The 20,188-nt window shown below is 45.2% G+C and overlaps 2 protein-coding genes across 7 annotated transcripts in view; one reads left to right on the top strand and one right to left on the bottom strand.

Annotated features, from left to right (window-relative positions):
• Nucleotides 1-1,675: 1,675 nt before the first annotated feature.
• On the top strand, nucleotides 1,676-4,370 carry LOC116852328. The gene is made up of 7 exons (XM_032832558.1): nucleotides 1,676-1,878; nucleotides 2,165-2,448; nucleotides 2,560-2,679; nucleotides 2,757-2,812; nucleotides 3,504-3,582; nucleotides 3,663-3,791; nucleotides 3,885-4,370. The coding sequence occupies exons 1-7, from the start codon at nucleotides 1,791-1,793 to the stop codon at nucleotides 4,083-4,085; spliced, it is 957 nt and encodes a 318-aa protein (XP_032688449.1). The 5' UTR covers nucleotides 1,676-1,790; the 3' UTR covers nucleotides 4,086-4,370.
• A 2,155-nt stretch (nucleotides 4,371-6,525) lies between these two features.
• Nucleotides 6,526-20,188, bottom strand: part of LOC116852331 (syntaxin-1A) — a 102,126-nt gene continuing 88,463 nt past the window's right edge. For 2 of the 6 annotated variants that reach the window (XR_004379755.1, XR_004379751.1), the window contains exons 9-10: nucleotides 15,410-18,729; nucleotides 6,526-13,613 (exon numbers count right to left, since the gene is read on the bottom strand). Coding sequence is in view for 2 of the 6 variants with exons in the window: in XM_032832589.1 (XP_032688480.1) it covers nucleotides 20,053-20,139 (87 nt within the window). In the remaining 4 variants the exon portion in view is untranslated. Of the gene's footprint in view, nucleotides 13,614-15,409; nucleotides 18,730-20,000; nucleotides 20,140-20,188 lie in introns of those variants that run through there. The other 4 variants (XR_004379752.1, XR_004379753.1, XM_032832595.1 and 1 more) reach the window with 4 other exon arrangements.

Genomic DNA, 20,188 nt, shown 5'->3' with positions numbered 1-20,188 from the left:
GTCGGCGGTGGGAAATTTGTCTCTCACCGTACGTTTAACCAACATTGTTCTCTCGATCAATAATACCACCCGAGAGGGGAGTCGTGCGAGGAGCTTGGAGAAGCGCTCAAACCGCCGCTCGCGTTGGAACTCGTTAACGAACAAACTCTTGATATTACATATCGTCTGTCGTGTGTGTGCGACAATTCGATCACAAAATTAAAGCCAACACGTGCGCCGGCCCGCTCGTTTTTGGCTCCCACCAGGAGAAATTAAATGGCGTTGATATTTCGGCTCTCGACTGTATTAGTTGGGAAGAGATCCCCGGAATTTAATTTAATTAGATTGCAAACATAATTAAACGAACGCGACCCGCACGCTCCCGCTGGTCTTTCCGGAAATAGAGGACAATCGGGAAGCGGGTGAATGCACGACTATCAAACGGTGCCCGCAGCCCCGTCGAGGTAATTAATGAAATTACAATACACGCTGCGCCGCGCTAATGACGAGAGACGAAGCGTTATTCGCGACCAAGTTCCGGACACGAGCGATCGCGTGGAAAAGAAAGTTGAACCACTCAGCTCGAGTCTCCAGTAAACAAAGGACATTAGATCGACATCTGACAATGAAATCAAATTTGAGTATCTCACTTGGGAGTCAAGCAACGACTCTTATAAATATAATAGTCGTCGAAATTATTCGCAATGATGTGGACGGAACGTTAAAAACTACATGTAAAAATTACATGTAAAAAACAGAATGTTGTTGCAATAAATGTCGCTCTTTCAGCGACATTTTGTTTACCGAGTTTGTTCGTTCTCCGGCGCCTTGCTGGTTTTTTTTATTGTAATTAATTTTTATAATTTTGCGCGAAATCAAATATCATTTTGTCGTATGCACGCGAGGAAAGGTCGACTTTATTTGGCGGATGTGTTGCACGGCGGAAAATGTGAGCTTACTAAAGTGTATTAATTACTCGCAGTTCCGTTACTCGTAAGTGGCACACGTTTTAAAATTTTTCCCTCGCGTCTCGAAACTCGCGTCGAGAGTTATCGATTGAGGGACGACCTGGCGGCTACTTCGCGCCTCGCGCATTAAGGCTCAGTTCCACAACCTCCAATTAACTTAATTGGCTGGTTATCCCATTGGACTTGACCAATCGTATTTGACATTAAGAAGAGTTAATCAGAATCAACCAATCATTATTGGGACTTAACTGGTAGTTAAAATTAAATGAATGTCGTGGAACTTCCCTTATAAAAATATCACATTAAGAATCATTGATAATTACTTATTTTCAGTATTAAAAATACTGGATAATAAGTAATTATCAATGATTCTTAGTATGATATTTCTATAAGGGTTGGCCTAAGCCTCGGCCTAGCCGCCGTTACGACCAGACGTGTTCGAACAAGTTTGGAGATTTTTGGAACGTGCCTTAGAATCTTCCTTGACTTTATATCTCGTTATCATTCTTCCAAACAACCTTGTTGATTAATCTTTATTCTCATATTGACTTGGGTTTCATTTCAAGACATTCTTTTTGAGGAAAATTTTACTCAATACCTATATTTCACGTTACATATACTATAGAATATCGAGTAAAATTTTCTCAAAAAGGACGTTTTGGAACGCAACTCTGGAGTGGTGTTGGGGATATGTCTTCTTGAGAATTCTATACCATGTACTAAGAGAGAGAGAGCGTCGCGCGCATGACAAACGTCAGCTGATCCATCTGCTGCGACTGTTACTACTACGTCTGACGTTTCTGCCAAGTTATATTTACCTAAATATTTTGCGGTCAAAACACGATGACCCGGCTGGTCTTCGGCTTATTGACTTGCATTTTCGTGACGGCGAGCTTTGTGGACACACGACAGATCAGATACGCGTTTCAGGGTAACGTAACATAATTCTGGTAACCTCATCACGCATCCTTTCGTGTTCCTAACCTAAATTCCATGGGTGACAATCATACGATATTTTCTTATGAATTTCCTTATATTCTTATGAAAATAAAGATGAATTAATTATTCGAGCAAAGCACAGCATTTTAAGATTTATACGACCTAGTCTTTCTTGTATGTCTTTTCTTGAAAAATTATATTATTTAATTGTCTGCCTGCTTTCCTCTGCAATAACTTTATATCATGACAATTTTATTATCTTGCCATTTTCACTGCAGGGGATTACAATGATTACAATGATGCGCAACAGAGGACATTGAATGAAAATAGAAATCTAAATCTGTTGGACATATACCAAACATATTTGGAGAACAACAAAGAGAACCGTAGAGATGTGGATGAGTTGGAGAATTGGACTGGACGTTGGATGCCTGAGAGATTGGGTGATCCAACACCACCACCTAAAGTGTATCCACACAATGGACTAGAATATGAAGAAACTATGGCAGGACATCATAACATGTATATGGGCCAGATATCGTCAGACTGTGATGATGCAAAGGTGATAATGTCATTTTCTATATAAATTCTATATTGCTATGCAACAATGCTAAACTAAGTTAGGTATCTTCAATGAGAATGTAAACTGTGTTTAACAGTAACATGATTTCAGACAAACTTGACTGTTGACTGGGATCATTCTGTATCAGCGCAAACTTGTTATGGTCATCATATCATGCCGAGCAAGAAGATTTCACATATCTATTGCGATTACATTCCAAAAGCATACAGGGTAAAAACGTTGTTGTCAATTCTACCAATGTTATTTTATATTAATTGAGCTTGAATTTTGATCAAAGTATCTTGCAGGCTGCTCATAAATGTATGAATGAAACGATCGAATATGACGATAATGTACCTCTGTAGTAAGTAAATTATATTCTCTCGTTATGAGAGTTATTTCAATATGAATAGTTTCTAATAATATTAGTAAAGTATAAAATGTTGCTTCTAGCGCACTTTTTCTGGTAGCGTATTTTCAACTAAAAACACCCAAAATTTAACACATCAAAATTTAATCAAAATACTCCATCTCAGAAAATGGAGAGATATATAGGAAGATTTAGAAAAACACAAAATCATCTTAAAATTAAATAAATAATACTAAATCACTTAACTCAATGGTTTAAAAAATTTACTCAAAAGAAAAACGATAATGTACAGATAAGGAAGTCGATAAGAGATCGATTATGTTGTTTTTCTTCCATTCTGAGATGGAGTGTTTTCATTAAATTTTGATGTGGGAAATATGTCTTCTTATTTTGAGGTGTTTGTGTATGATTTTTAGAGGTTTTGGAATGAAAATCTTTGCCCTACTTGAAGTGCGCCAGAAATTTTTGGAGATTTTATATAATATTTTAGTTTTTTTGTAAAATTTAGGTGATTTTGAAGTTTTTTGTGAAATGGCAAATTGAGATTTTTGAGAATTTAAAATTGTATATTTTTTTGCTGTTTTTGGGTGTGAGTTTGAATGTTTTTTGGTTGAAAATAGATCTGCTACAAAATGTACGCTAGAAGTAACATTTTATACTCTCCTAATATTAATGTGGCTTGCAGTGGCCCGCATAGACCTTTATGGCCCGTTTACGGAGAGTACATGTACCTGCCCAAACAGAGATGGCTGCACAGTCTCGAGGTAAAACGGTCGCTAAAAACTGCTTTATCGGATATGTAAATTTGAACTCTCGCCCGTATTGACTGTCTCACTGTTAACAGCACGGAGCGATCGTCATGTTGTACCATCCGTGCGCGAATCCGCTGGAGGTAAACCGCCTGAGGAATCTCGTGAATCAGTGTCTTTGGCGACATATTATCACGCCGTGCAGTGATCTAAACGAGGACTATGTGAGTAGTATGCGAAACCGCGAGAATATCTATCTGAATCAATAGCACTAATTTCCACAAGTTTGACTAACAACGGTCATTCCGCTGTTGTAGCCGTTGGCACTTCTGTCCTGGGGCTGTAAGCTGACTATGTCTTACGTGAATCCCGGGGTGGTGACGCAGTTTATACGCAAGAAAGCCCTCAACGGCCCGGAGCAAATCTCGAAGGACGGTCAGTTCAAAGACGCGCTGTTGACACCATCTAATTTAGTCACAGATCTCATGGATTCGCATCTTTGCCCGGGAATATATTAGGCGAACGGCGCGACATCAGTACAACTTTTCCAGAATTTGCAACTCAGACATTTATGTGTTTTGCATTGTGTGTACATATATCTGTTCTTTCGTGAATCATATGCAGTTGTGATCACATACTGTTTTTAATCTATTGTACGTTACGTTTAATTAGCTTGACAATTATTTATACGTAATTGTAAAACTACTTAAGTGACAAGAGCGAGCTCGTTTCCTGCGGAACGTGTAACGGAGATATGTCTCTTTCACAAAGCATTAAATATAAGAGTAAATTATTCGTGAGAGTATGAGAGCGTGTTCTGTCATTCTTAATGGTCGCGAGTCGCGCTCGGCCTCTCGCGTTTGCGCCGAGGAAGGATCGGAGGAGACGGTGAGAGGATTCAAGAACTCCGGCGACTCGTTCTTCCTTTTATTTTTTTCCCATATATTCATATATTCTTCACTCTTCGAGAAGATCATTAAGTACATTGAACATCGTGTCGGTTTTTTGAATTCTCCTTGCGGACCGCTTATCTACAGATGTATAGTAACTCCACTGCAGTGCTGATTATAATCTTTATTCTTGTGGATACTTATCTCCAATGATATATAAAATTAAGGGTTAAGAGACAAGTGACGCTATACTGTTGTTATCGGTAATGCAAAATATGCTACCCGACTACTCAATCGTAAGTCGTTAATAACGTAAAAGAATATAATTGTACAATGAACGCTTGGCTTCTCCTTCCCTCGCTCTGTTTGTTGTTTTTTTTTCTCTCTTTTTGTCGCTTTCGCGGATGAGCGTGGATATCGAGAGTCTCGTTATTCTTACATCGTCGATGTTTCTTGAGTACGACACGAGCGGATGCGTGCGGTTCGCGCCGGAAGGAGCAGGAGGTCGCTCCCCGTCTAAGAATCAGGGGACTCTTTCGCGGCAATTAGTTACACGTCGGCCAACAAACGTCCGTGCGGGACAACATCCCGCCACCACGGACGTCCGATTTTCCACGCCAATTCCTCAGACGCCGTGCGTTTCTTGCGACGGACGCCGCTCCAGTTTACCAGGAAAATGTGTTTGCTAAATTTCTTTTATATTACATTTGCCGCATCGGTTGCATCGTTTGAGAGCGCGTCGCTCTAGAGTCGCGTACCTCGAGGCCGGAGATTGCTTTTCCTGGTGCGAGCCGCCGCCTCCGAGTGCTCGTTGGTCGAATGAACGCGTTTCCTCTTTTCTCCCTTATTATTCGTCTGCCCGTTACTTTTCGTGACGCGACCCGGCATAGCTCTGACTGCGTTCGACGACGTCGCGGACGTCGCAGCGGATCTCCTCTCGCTGGCCGCTCCGGGGACACGCCGGTTCCAAGACGTTGGCCCCGGCTAACAGTGACGAGTTATTCGCAGGCGATCACACTCCGCGGGCAACGGAAAGCGAGCCTCTCTCTCCTGCTTCTCATTCGCACAGCCAGCGAGACGAGATCCTTTCGCGCTGAGAAGGGATGCCCTCGAAGGCAGCCAAGACGTCACCGCCGGACGCCTGACTAGAGGCCTACTGCGCAGAGGGATGGTTTTTTCTCTTTGTGCTTAGTTACACGACGAAAGGGCACATTCACTTGATCACGTATTACATCTCTCTACTTGCAGAATTAATCGTCACACCCGGACGAGCAACGCGAAAGTCCGCGGAGAAGTCGGTCGCAGACCGACGATCTTACCCGCTTAACTTTGAGCGTAATCTGACCGATTCCTTGTCCCTCTCCAACTCTTAGTCCTTGGTGCTAGTCTCAGACCGACAGTTATTTGCATCACAGTCAAAATTAATCGACGTGTTCTCTCCCTGACGGGGACACAAAGATCGTTCGATCCGCGAGTGATCGCGCGTCGACAGAAAGGCTTGCCCGCGAATCAAACGAGCAAGTGTACAATTAATGCAATTTCGAGTGCGTATCCATCAGGTGAGGCTGAGATGAACGAGGCTACTCGTAAGAAGAGTCCACGAGAAGAGCGACGCATAATCGTTCAGCGAAATCGGGACGTCGCGAAGAAGTCGACGAGTCGCGCAGAAATTGATGACGGCCTCGTGGCTCTAATTCGCGCCTTCCCGTCATTCATCATTATGCCTCATTGTTTCTCTTTAATCATTGCTACTTTTAATCATTTTCTACTTTGCAATTCGTTCGTTTCTATCCTGCGGTTCCGCTGAACAACATCGTGCGTCGAGACGAAACCGGGATTACGTGAGCGCGGAGTTGATTACGTCACTCGCGAATCGAACGGGACGTTTCTCACGTGTCTCCTGGACATTCGCGTTGGTCCTAGGGTGTCGTCGGCCTCGCTCTCTCCGACTCGTGGGGCTATCTTAACTACAGGGCCGAATGGGAATGCTCGTTCGGGGCCGACGAGGTGGAGTCGTTGCGCCTCGCTCGTCCCCGAGCAAGCGAACGAACGATTACACGAGAGGGTGTTCAAGGGGGACCTCTTAAGATTATTGCCAATTTTGTACAGTGTCAATGATGATAATAATAATAGTAATAGTTGTAGTAGTAGTAATAGTAGTAGTAGCAGTAGTAATAGTATTTAATCGTGTTAGAGACAAGAACGCAAGGATGCCTGGTTAATCATCGCGTCTGCTATTTTCCTTTTTTATCACTCTGTTATTCTTCGGCTTTATCTTCCGGCTCTTATTATTTCTTCGGCAATTATTAGAATTTCTCGCACGCGCGCGCGCGGAGCATTACGCACAGCGCTCGCATGACGACGACGACGACGACGACGACACGCAGAAGTGGGCGCGAGACGCCGGATAATAATACGCATAGGCAGAGAAAAACGCCGTTGAATGTTTTTTTTTTTTTACTTTTCCCTCAGTAAGTACTCTCGTATTCGTTAAATGCGTTAATCTCTTTTTTTCTTTAATTATCATTATTATTATTTTTATGAATCTCACCTATGAAATACCTACGATAAAAAGTATCCGTTATCTCTGTTACGTTCTGCCTGTGCTACGGTTTAGTTTCTGTCTTTTTTTTTTTCGTTTTTTTTCTCTTCTTTTCTGTTCCAATGCATCTTTCATTGTTTCTCACGCACACTCACGCACATACACGCACACACACGCGCGCACACATACTTTCTCTCTCTCTCTCTCTCTCTCTCTCTCTCTCTCTCTCTTTCTCTCTCTCTATCGCTCCCTTTCTCTCCTAATGTATTTTCTTTCTATTTCTCGATCTCGATAAATTAAGTTTATCAGTAATCTCACTGTGTCGCGCGTCGGCGAGATCCGCGCGCAACCCTTATTTTTTTTTTTACGTTAAACCATTTGAGATTCTCTTCTATCCAGTTGTCGTTTGACGCCACATCACACCTGTCTCCCTTCCCCTTTTTCTCTCTAGCTCCTTTCTTTTCTAATTCTTTTCTCTTAAAACTCTCACGAAATTACGATTTACACTTAAAAGTGGAATTGACACTTATAAGGTTATTGATTAATGGCCACTCGTATTAATAATTGCACCGACATGACACCGATCCATGTATTCGCGGACTCGATCGCGCATGTTCCCCTCTTCCTCCCGCTCCCACTTTCCCCTCTTCTCGTACTTGTACGTGTATCTCTAGAACTTATCTATACATTCGAAAATCGGATCGCGTGTGTCCGAAGAGATCCCTACGCAGATCGATCCGTTGCGCAATTTTTCTATTCTACTCTACGTACAAATGCAATGGAATAGCGTATTCAACGATTAACGATGTCCCTTCTGCTTCTCCTTTTATTTCTCTCTCTCTCTCTTTCTTCTCCCTCACTCCACTTCATTATTCGAACTCCAGCGAGATATATTCCGGCTAATCGCGGGCGGGTAAATATACGATATATCGAGAACACGGGAATATTGTGTGTGTCCGACTTTGTCACTCATTATGTTTCTCTTTGTGGTTCTCGTCCCTCGACGCGTTCGCTGCGCTTTTCCTCTTTTCTCTCTCATCTTCATCTTTTCAAATCGCTGCTTTTTCTTCGCGGGGAACAGAGTGGAGGGGGAGGGGAGGAGGAAGAAGGAGATCGAAAAGAGCAGCGTACGCTCGAGCCGACGAGAGCACGGTTTATCAAGGAAGACGGGTCAGCTTCCGCAATTAGCTATCTAAAAGTCTGAGACACTCGCGAGGGAAAACGCGAGACGTTTTCGCGCAAGATACACGAGCGTATTGAAACCCGACAATGTCTCCGATACGCGATCCTAACGAGCGACAGAGCGACCGAATGTGCAGTTCGCCGTTGTCTCTTAACCGTCCGGCATTGTGTGTGTGCTTCCTTGCGTCTTATGACAAAATGACGACGATGTGACGACGAAATCGCGAGCGCGCAAAGGGGAACAGAGGGAAAGACCCGGGGGACTGAAACGTGCGGGCTCGAAAGCGACGTAAAGACATCCAAGAGACCACATTGACAGAGAGACGATCAAGACGCATCCGGACGTCCAGCCGCGACGTCGCCGCACGACGACGGGGATGAACGTCGCGGATGGATCGATCGATCGATCGGTAGTTAACGAGGAGACGCGACGTTCCCTACATCTTTAGGCCAGATTCGTTTAACTTACGATCAACAGGCTTCTGCGTGTCGAATAAACTAGAACGTTACTTGTCTAAAATCTCTCTCTCTCTCTCACACTCTCTCCCTTTCTCTCATTATCTAGCGATAAGAAATTGACGACACTTGGTTTCCTCACAATTCTTCTCAATTCCTACCACGAAGAGTCCGCTACGAGAAGCTAAGTCACGAGATTCGCGGTTGCGTCCAATCGCGGACGGCGGTCCGCGCCGCGGTCGGGGATCTTCGCGGCAGAGCGTTTCGAATTTTCGTCGGGCTCGTCGCGAACGGAGATCCGCGAACGCGGCGCGTCGTCCGTGGCGAAAGTGTAAGGCGATCGTGAATTCTACGTAGTGAGATCGCGCTCTGCGAGAAATTTAATGCGAATCAAACGGTAAAACGAGGTAGAACGCTCGCGACTCGCGAGGTGACACCTGGAGACATCTGTAACGCGAGATTGCAGTCGCTTCTGCTCCGAATATGAAATCTCTCCTCGGAATAGCCGAAAGGCTACTCTTTCTTTCTATTTCTTCCTTTCGTACTCTTCATCACTCCGACGCGCAACGCGACGTTTCTCGACGAGCGGAGACGTTCTCCTCAACGAAATTTATTAATTAGCCGGATGATCAAAGGGTGATACCCTATCGACGACCGTCGTAACTCGCGTGTCACAGAGGGGGATGACGCGTTCAGAATCTTAGCCACCTTAGTCGTACTGGATAATCAGATTAGTAGATTAGTAATGTTTCGTTCTACCTAAACTAACAATTATTATGCTTTCTGTACAATGCAAGGTGATCTCTTAATATGTATATATATATATATATATTTAGAGTCATCGTTATTATTATTAGTATTTTAATATTAATCATTACAGCAACGCACACTGCGGTGCGATGCGTAAATCATTCACTGCTATTTCGCTTGTCTGTTTATCTCTCTCTTTCTCTTTTCTCCTCCCTCTCTCTCTCTCTCTCTCTCTCTCTCTCTCTCTTCTTTCCTCTCTTAAACACTAACCCATAATCTTCTGAATGCGTATGCACCTCAACGTTCGTAATAATATAATATATACTCAACAAAACATTAACATTATATAACGCCGCCAGTACTCCGTGCGATACAGGTTATTCAATCTGTCGAGGAGCGATATAGGCTGCCGATATAATAATTGTCGTTATTAATATTGTTATTCTCTCCTCGACCATACATGCCATCTACCTATCTACCTACATATGCATACATATATATATATGTATATATTAATATGTATATATATGTATACATGCCCGTGTACATACAATATCGCTCGCATTTAACTCATTCTTGCTCGCCGCCAATGGGATATCTTTACTTTTATATATATATATATATATTTTTTTTTTTCGTAACACCTATATATATATTTATATTATTGCTGCAGCCTTAGTGGCTGTTTCTTCTGTTTCTCAGACTCGCACACTTTCTCTCCCTCTCACACATTCATTCCACCTTTCATACTCTGTTGCTCCTTTCCACTTATCATGCCCTCTCTTCCTTTGTCCACGTTGTTGGGGTTAACCGTTTCGAAGGTGGTGCGCCTTTCGCATACTCGATTTTCGAGAACCCTCGTGTGAAACGGCGAAGTGAAAGGGAAAAGAAAGAAATTTCGCCTACGCGCGAAACAATGGAGGGCGACCCGAAGTCACTTGGCCGGACGCGACAATGGCTTTCGGATCCACGCGCTAAACTGGAAAGAAAAACAGAGCAGAAGCAAGCGAGAAAGTGAGATCAATCAGCGAGTAATTTTCTGGTTTGCGCGGCTTCGCGAACAATGCAGGGGGCCAATCAACGGCGAAGAAACGAGCGGGGTACAAAGGAAAGTCATTGTGCACTCGTGAAGCGAAGGCGCTTCGAAGAGACAGCGTAAGGTTGTCGCTGCTTGCCGAGGGTTCGTCGAGATAACGGAAGGCGCGAAACAACTGTCGTGTCCAAGGCAGAGAATCGCGGTTGAGGATCCGTTATTGTTAGTAATACCCAATACCTAATGGCGTTTTGTGCAACACGAAATTGAAGACGAATGAACCTACGCGAAACATCGGTGAAAGCATCTCGCGTGAAGGTAAGATGGAGAACGTACGAAAAGCAAGAGACGAGAACCTAATAGCGCACTTATGCCGTACAATGAAAACCTATACCCTAAATTTATGACGTGCTCGTTGAACATTCGTCTCGTCGCTCTCTCGGTCACATTCCAAAAATGTCGCGCGACGCGAACAACGCGGAAGAAGATTCTGAACGGCGCGCGGCCGTGCCCGCGCGGAGACACGGCCGCTTCCTTGACTCTACACCTCGCTATATCGCAATTGATTCCGCTAATTACAGCTAAATAGAAATATCGGAAGAATTGATTGTTCCTTTCACACTGAACACCTATTGGTCGTAACACCTTCTCCGAGTGAGCTACGATGATCACACAACGAACGAGATACAGAGCGCGTGCGTGCGTGCGCGTGTGTAGATGTGTGTGTGCGTGTGTACGTGGATGCACGTGGTGTGTGGTTTTTTTACGTGTATACAACGCCCTTTTCGCGCGCTATATAATCAAAGGTACCCGTTATAAAAGTCACATCGCTCCGACGTCGATATAATCGCCTTCAACATCGCGTCGTAAATTATAATCAAGTGACTCTCCGAGAACTCGGTTGTGCACCGACCTGCATTATTCTCGCTCGGCTAAATCCGCTCGGGGCGATACCTCGTACTCACTAGGTGATAAGTAGGCTGCGGATAACGGTGGAAAATCTAGTCGTAATGTAAGCCTTGCATGTGATCGATATTAATTAATATTACACGAAGCTAGGACCTCCGATCTACCTGTACAAGTATCGACTGCCTTTTCTTCGTCCGCTCGCGCCGTCCCAGACAGAGGGAGATATTGCTTCATGAGCCACGATCCGGTCGCGGTGCTGTTCTGTCTGGAGTTCCGCTCGTTTCCAGCAAGACCTCACCCTGAGAGAAACTTACGTTCGGCCAGTCATCAATCAACCGTCGTCAATCGGTCAGCCACCGGTCAGCTCGAAAACCCCGCCTGAAGGAAGGGCTCTCGCCCGGCCGAGACTCCATCGCGATCGTCCGAATACAGAGAGAGGTGTAGTTGGATAGTGTCGAAAACGTTACTCTCGAGGTCGCGTGATATGTATATAGCCAAGGGGTAAACCGCTGGGGGATGTCAGCGCGCCAAAGAGATGGACTCGTAGCGGCCGGATCAGCGGCGTGTCGCTTGATCAGCGTTTCGACTGGCTCACGTAACTCTCAAGTTAACACCGCCAGCCAGATCACGGCACCGCGTCTCAACGGTTCACCCGCTAAGTTCCTCCTAGACTTTCCTCGATTTTTACGAAAGAGATCTCACAGGACGTTCTCCGCGCACGAGTGTACCGAGTGGAAATCTCGCTTATTACAATTATCGCGAGCGCTACTGCTAATTAGTATCGTTAATTCAGCGATGTGTCGCGCGCCCGCGGGGGTCGCTCTAGCGGAAATTGCAATTTCACGTATCACGTATGCGTGCGTGTGTGCGTGTGATGTGTATATGTGTGTGTGTGTGTGTCGCGAATTTAGCGTGTTCGGACAGCGGTTTGTCTCTCTTTCTCTCTCTCTCTCTTCCTTTCTGACGTGTCTAATCGTACGTATAATAATAATAACCGGAGCGAGATCGCGCGCGGACTTTTGGGCGCGGATTTTCAGAATGTGACAGGGAAGCGCGACTCGTCCCAAGCTCGGTGTGCAAATCACAGTCAAAGAAACCCGGCTCGAGCGGCGGCACCGTGGTGCGTGCGTTACTTTCGGCAAGAAGGCGGATGTGCGCCGCGGGGGGTGATGTGGCATAAACGCTCCCGATCGCCTTCGCGTTACACAGAAAAGCACCATTGGGTCATCAGGCTCGTGTGACGGGGACTCGAGGTGGGCCTGGGTGGGTGAACACCGCGAAGAGGGGTTGCGTTTAGCGACGAGACGCGAGTCTCGTCAGGGTGACTCGATGACAATGTGCACGTCCTTGTGACACGCACATGGATGGGTGAGAAGAAGGATAATGACAATGATGATGATGATGATGATGATGAGGACGGGGCAGGTAAAGGGGGGAAACACCGGCAGTGTCCTCGTGTCGACAGCCGTCCTGTCGATAAGACGACGCGTTGTCTGATGTGCCGATCGGAGACGTCGTCCCGACGGCGCATATCTCCGGTCGACAGTTCTAGTCGCATTCTAAACAAGCGTCTCGTTTATACAGCCCGGCCCGCTCGCGAAGTCCTCCTTGCTTGTCGTCCGTTATCTCGTCTTCGCCGTGTGATTCGGGAAAGGTGGACGGGCTGGGAAAGGAAAGGAAAGAAGGACCGACGAGAACGCACGCACAAATAGAGCTTACAGTCTAAGCTGCGCGCTAACGTGGGGCTGAGTGGCAAGAGCGAGCGGGGGCAGGCTCGAGGCTGAGACTTGGTTAACGAAGGCTGATTTGTCGGGGAAATTGTCGACTGAGCTACGTGGATTACAAAAGAACGAGGGGGATGCTCTATCTTCTCTCTCCTCTCTACTCATACGTCGAGTCGAACGCAACTAACGCTAGCTTAGGTACCGCGGAGGAGACTCCCGACGAGGATGGCGCAAACATAACGACGACGACAACGGCGACGACGACCACGACGATGACGACGAGCACGATGACGACGACGGCGACGTCGACGATGACGACGATGGTGTTCCGATTTCTCCTCTCGTGAGTTTCTCTCGCGTCGAGCTGGGAAGCGCGCGTGATAGACTGCAGGCTCTAGCGATGACGGGTGTTATGGTAAAAGCGCGCCGGTGGCACCTTCGACAGTGATCTCCTCTCGTCCCGACGGCGATCAGCTTCACGTATCGGGCCGATATGAGTGAATGCTGATACTGCCGGCGGTTTGGAATTAGGTACACGATGCTGATGTCTTTGGACTTCTCTGAACAAAGAAAGATCATCGTCCGAGTGCGTGGAGTGGCAGAAATGACGGACCGTTCGTCGACATGGGGAAATTTCGTCCAATAGAACAAATCGCAGCGGGCCCCAAGTACTCGTCGATGTGATGAAACAATTCTCGTGATTCATTATTATTTCGTTGACTCTCGGTACGCTATCAGGATCTGTCGGGTTTAGGCCCGGTTGCACACTGTTAAATATTGGAGGGTCAAATTTAAACCAATTTCTTCAGTTAAATAATATTTAGTTATTTTTAACTATCATGTGTGTCAAAATTTACTATTTTAACGCAAAACATGTGTTTAAAAAAACAACCACATCTAATCAACCCATTTAAAACAATATTAAGTCATTTTTTACTGAAGCAAAGGTTACATTAACGTGCACATAATAAAAAATAAACTAAATTTTAGTCAAATTTAATACATTTCTTAAGTTAAATTATTTAATTCCATTACATTAGTTAAATTAACGATATATTTAGTAAGAGTAGTGGTGACTTATAGGAATGGTTAAAAATAACTCAAATTGAGTATAATTTGACACTACGGATTTAACAATGCACCAACGTTATTTTAAGCGAGATTTGAATATACGTCTGTTTTTATTTATTTAGAAAGAAAGATAAAGATAGATATATGTTTAAATTTCGCTTAAAGTCAAAATAATGATGGTGCAACCAGGCCTTGATCGCACACCCAAAAACATTGTACTAAATTTTGGGATAATAACGTAATTTGGAATAAAAAATGAATAATCTCTCGATTTAATTAAGGCGTTAATTATATTAATATTAAAAATTGGGATTTAGGCTTGATTGATTCATCGCGTATGTTTTAAAGTTTGAAAAACCTACTCCTACGTTGACTATCAAACATTATCCTCTCAACATTTGATTTAAATATTCGCTCCGTCAAAGTAAGAGTTTAACGCTGCGTTAAACTCTTACTTGCCTAAGGATATGTTTGATTTAAGTTGTACATTTTGTAGAGCGTGTGTATATAGAATTGTTGAACGAAAAAGTAGAGAGTTTCTTTGATGAGCAACTACAAAGATCGCAAAGATTGATATTTCGTGATTTCTCGTTCTTTCTCAGAGGTCTTGAGAAAGTGAGAGAAACTTCGTTCTGTTTCACGATAAAAAAATCTTCAGACAGCATAAAAAAGTCCGTATATCTCGCGCGCTAATCATGTAGTGCCGGGAGTCAACGTGCAAATGTGTTTTGCAAATTGCTTCCTCGCCTCATTCATCATTACTGCCGATAATTACTATTATACTATTATAATTGCAGTTAGTCGTTAAATGGCATCCGCTTAGCGGCTCATCCCGTTCGACGAAATATCGATTCGACGAATGGTCCATTCGACGGAACGTTCCAGGAATTCAGCATGCAACAGCACGATGCAAATGTCTGTCCGTGAATGAATTTTCGGCGGAATAACAATGCCTCGTTATTGCTCGCGCAGATGCGCGCAATCTCATTCGCGTTCATTTTTATACGCGGCGTTAATTATCAGGCGAACAGGAGATACGCGTCCAATGGGAATTTTTGCGCTCTGATCAGGTTTCACTTCGCAAGACACACACGATACTACGTTATTTCGCCGTGGCAGCGAACGTGGCGAATTGCAATCGCGGCGAGCTCGTTAGAGAATCGCGACGTTAACGAAGCGATTACTCCCGGCGCGTATTGTGTCCTCATCACGACGTAGATACGCGCTTTTGGCGAAAGTCAATCCGACTAGATGTCAAGCGTGAGCATTACGCTCGCACACGTACCTGGTTTTGGCGTTCACAGTCCGAAGTATCCACCGATGGTGGTGGCGACGACGATGCCCAGTACGGTGAGGCAAATCATGATCATGATCTTCTTCTGCATTCGGCATTAACAGACCGGTAAAAGTGTTTAATACAATCGGCTACAAAGCTCTCGCTCCTCTTTTCTTGTCTCTATATACATATATACATCTCACTCACAACGCTCTCTCCCCTGAACTCTACTCTCTCACCTATCTACTTATCCATTTCTTTTTCTCTCTATCTCCCCCTCTCTCTCTCTTTCTCTCTGTCACTCTCATTCTCTCACCCTCTACCGTCTTTCTGCTCTCTTCCTGTGAAACTCGAGAAAACCCACACTGCTCGACGCCTTTGTCCGCAACGATTACGCTACATTATAAAGGTTTATTTTATTATCAACCTATCGTGTCGTGGGAGAGCACCTGAAAGAAATCGGATCTTGCTTGGCGCCGGCACAAGGTTGCAATGGATCCTGCGTAAAAAATTACGCGTCAGTGTCGGGGTGCCTGCGAGCGGCGGAAATCGCGTTTGCACGGTCGAGAGGACGTTCTCGACGGACAAACTCGCGAGTTGCCCAGAGCCGAGTTGCACCAACGCTTCGATTCGGATGATTGACTAATTGCAGATGGACAATGTACGTTTTGAGAAAAAGAATAAAAAATAAAAAAAAATTAAAATTAAAATAATAGAAAAAATCTAGAAAATAAAAAAAACATTTATTCGATGGATACCAATAACCAATTTGTCTAAATTATTTTTTTTTAATAGAGAATAAACAATTGCTTTGATGAAAAGCTGAGGGAATATTTCAAAAAAATACACATTTTCTTATTTGAAAAACATTTTATATCATTGCAAGTAAATATCAGTATTTATCGAATAAATACTTTTTATCTATTAGATACTTTTGCTTTCAGTGTGCAGGAGTGAAACATCCAATTATTGATTCTTTTCTTAGTCTGATTTTCTGGAAAAGTCTAGTCTTCCCTGCGACCAAATGGCAACTTGTGACCAAATGTTCAGTTTTAGCTCCTTTAAAATCATTGAATGCAGGCAATAAATTGAACGGCATTTACAATGATACTGACGTGATGAACCAGGTTTTCTCCAAAGTGTCAACGTCTTAGGGGAATGTCAACGATTGGGCGTTTCACACGAATTTCAAGCTGTATCAGTGCTCTTTGGCACGCATAGTAAAAGACACGATCAGAATGGAATCAGAAAAGCATCAGTCGATGCGTCGGTACAGTCAATCAGCTCAGAAGCGCTCGTTGAGCACAAGTACAGGTAAATAAATCATCTCGAAATCTCATGCTTCTTGCCGCAACGAGGGGAGGATCAGGTAAGACAGGAGTCGAGGATCAGCCACAGACGGGAAGGTCGGCGATACTGACCTGCGCGTTATCTTCTCGCCATCAGCGAGTCCGCATTTTTCTCCCTCGGCTTCTTCCATCCGGCTCCCACGACGCACCCCCTGACTCCGGACGCGTTCTCCCGCTTCGTCCCATGTTACTCTGCCCCTCTGTCTCTCCGCGGGCTTGCACAACTTCACTAGAGTTCTACCAATTTGCACTTGTCACGCGAATCGCGGTCCGTCCTGGCTCCACAATTCTTACTGATCTCGCGTGATCTCGGCACCGGCCGATCGCTCTTCGTTTTTTGATCAGCATATCTCTCATTCACGTACAATTATTATTTGTTTCTGTGTTTCTATATTTTTTTTTTCTTTTTTTCGGCGGCAAGTATACAACAACAAACGTGACGGAGAAGGGAGGACGACGGACGACGCGACGCCGCCCTCCTCTTGTCCAAGAGCTGCTTGAAACGCTGAACAACACCCCAAGAGAAAAAGATTCCTACTAACGCTTAACTATTAATACTCTCTTTCTTCCTTCCTCTCGCCTCTCATCTCCTTTCCTCCTCGTTATCGCAATTTCTCCTCATTTCCCCTCGTTATCATTGTCCTCGCTCCATACAGTCTGCGATTTTATTTACACGTACAACGCGCGCGCGGCCAGCACTGCGACGGTGATTAGAGCTCGTCGGGCGAATCGATATTTGTTCATTAGAGCGTGCACCTGTCGCGAGATGCGTCGCGCCGAGGCGGAAGCCTAGAGAGACTGGACTAGAGCGCCAGCTATGCTAGAGGCCGGCCCGACCTCCTTCGCTCCTGTCGCGAGCAGGTCGATCTCTCTGGACCGGAAGCGTCCACGAGCGTCTTTCAGTCTGGTTGCGCTCGGATTGAGAACAACTCTCTTTCTTCGCCGCGTCTGTCGTGACACTTCGTCTCGCATACCTCTGTCGACGACGAATCGATTGTCGACGAGGACAAAGGTAGACGGACGGAGCGGAAACTCGTTTCCCGTTGCAATCCGCTCTCGCATAACTGAGACATGCTTCGCCGGCGAGCATCTCCCGAAACTCGGATTCGGCAAAGGGCGCACGTTTTCGGTCCCCAAGGTGTCGTCGCGCATGAATCTCGGACGGCGTTACCGGTCGCGATCTTTGCTTTTCGTCCTCGCCCTGCGGTCACCAGGAACGGCGAAGTGCCAGAAAATAACAAAAGGCAGCGTGCGTTCGAATAAAAACGAGAGAAGGGGATCGGCTATGGCATATTGAGGCGCAGTGGGCAGAGCCCGCGTTCGCCGTTTGCCAACTTGGTGCAATCGAGGTCCAGCGCGCGTGTCCGCGTGGTCCTGTCACCGTTCCTGGCTTCCCCCAGGAGTCACGACGGCCGCGAGTCGGACTTTAATCAGTCTAATCACCATCGCGGATCGTCGTCCGCGCGCGCGCGCGCGCGCGATCGATCGACGGTGTTGTGTTACGAAGCAATAATAAATAAAAGACGCATAAAATTTATTAATCATCAATAATAAATAAATGTAACGCGACACTCGCGGAAGTGCCGAAGGCGATATATGTATATCTTGACGACTATGGAACTCGCGACACACGTCGCGCGTTTCTCTTTCTCATCAGAACTCCCCCATGAGAGAGAGATCGGAGGAGATCGCTGATCTCCGTCGCGATCCTGGCTGACCGTCCTTCGACGAGAGGAGATCAAAGGAAGTATCTTCGCGTCTCTCTCTCTCTCTCTCTCTCTCTCTGTGTGTATTCCGGCTTGTTCGTTTGTCTTTTTCAGTTTGCGTTCCCGTTAATCCTTATACTCTGCGAGTGTTTGTGTGTTCGTTTCTCGGCGTAAGCGCGTTGCGCGCGCGCATATTCTATTTCAAGCTAACTACCAAAATAATAATTAGAATGACGACCACTATCGTCACGCAGATCGCTATCAGGAACAATTTCTGCAAAACAAAAGAAATCCGTGACCGTCTGAAGAAACAAAAGAAGAAACGAAAGAGTGAATCCACGATTCGATCGAAGTCGCGAGACTTCCGGATGAGCGTTCAAGCTGACATGGCAGTTTAGATCTCGGACACTGTATGTGTGTCACAACTGATGACTTAATCGACAGCAAGAAAATAGAATAAAAAGCGAGGAAAAAGAAAATGGAAACTGCCGCCGGAGTTAACGAGATAAAATGCGAGTAAAAATGGGGACGAAGAGGTGGAATCATCCTCCGAGTGATTCCGCATGAGGCGGAAGTCTCGCGACTTCGCGAAAATATAAACGAAAGATGACGAATGGTACGCGGCACGTCGATATGCGACACGATGATAAGTTGCGAGCGCGCGGTAGTGTAGTCGAATTTCCTCCGGAAAACGGCCGTGTCTCGCAGTTTTCAGCGGTTACGGATATCGCGCGAGTAAAAACTGATGAGGCGCTCTTTTAAAGTGATGCTTTTTATTAAATTCTACCGTAATATCAGTGATAATAACTTTGCATGCATGTTGCTGCTACAATTTCATATTAGAGCAACCAATAAATATGGCTGGGGCGAAAAATAATTATAATTTGAGATTCTTTCCTCTCAATATAGCCGCAATCGCGGAGATCGAGGCTCGCGTGAATCGACCGTGATGTTTCATGATTAGACACAATCCGGAGGAACGTCGAGCGGTGTGATGAAGTGTACTTACTCAGTACGAAGCGAATGAGCGGATGAATGCGGGTTATTGCGTTAATTAGTGGGTACGTCACAAGAGATTAGTCGGAGAATTGTCTCGAAGATTACGGAGACGGAGTATGTGTGAGTATGTGTCTGTTATTAGGATCGACGCGGAATAGCCGTTTTATTACTTGCATTATTTTACTCATTCATTCATTCGTTCATTCATTCTTCCCTTTTCTTCCTTTGGATTTAGCAGTTAAACGTGCGACTTTTTAGTAGGATTCTCACAAAGCTCTTGTAGGCAACCACCACCATAATTCCACGTGTGTCCCAACGGAGCTTCTGATCACACTGCACATTCGCATCCCACGCATCATTTTTCCCCGATCGCGACTAGAAGTCTCTGCGTTTTATTATCGTTTTATTATTATTATCATTGTTGTTGTTGTAGCAGTAGTAGTTATTATTATAATTATGACATTTCTCTCGCTGCCGTTGCACTCGATATCCCGTTCTCCCTCTGTCTTCTCCATCGATCCTTTTCAAGCACCCCCCCCCCCTTTCGCCCCCTCCCTCACCCGTCCCTTCCGTCACAACAATCGGCCCCGTTGGCCGGTTAAGATGATTTCGGCAAGAATGCTACTATTATGGAAATTAGCACAACCACTGATATTAGGATGCAGATTGTGATGACGATCATTTTCTGTGGACAGAAAACAGAGGGGGAACCACGTGTAAGACACGTACGCGCG

The sequence above is a fragment of the Odontomachus brunneus genome, unplaced genomic scaffold (assembly GCF_010583005.1).
Source record: "Odontomachus brunneus isolate Ranch 3 - 2012 unplaced genomic scaffold, Obru_v1 Obru_scaffold_006, whole genome shotgun sequence".
Taxonomy (NCBI): domain Eukaryota; kingdom Metazoa; phylum Arthropoda; class Insecta; order Hymenoptera; family Formicidae; genus Odontomachus; species Odontomachus brunneus.
Note: the sequence above shows the minus strand (reverse complement) of the source record. Positions and strands in the feature narration are given on the sequence as shown.

Coding starts and splice junctions, on each gene's coding strand:
- LOC116852328 (XM_032832558.1), top strand. CDS start 1,791: ATGACCCGGCTGGTCTTCGGCTTATTGACTTGCATTTTCGTGACGGCG. Junction 1,879..2,164: donor GATCAGATACGCGTTTCAGG/GTAACGTAACAT, acceptor TTTTCACTGCAG/GGGATTACAATGATTACAAT. Junction 2,449..2,559: donor CAGACTGTGATGATGCAAAG/GTGATAATGTCA, acceptor ACATGATTTCAG/ACAAACTTGACTGTTGACTG.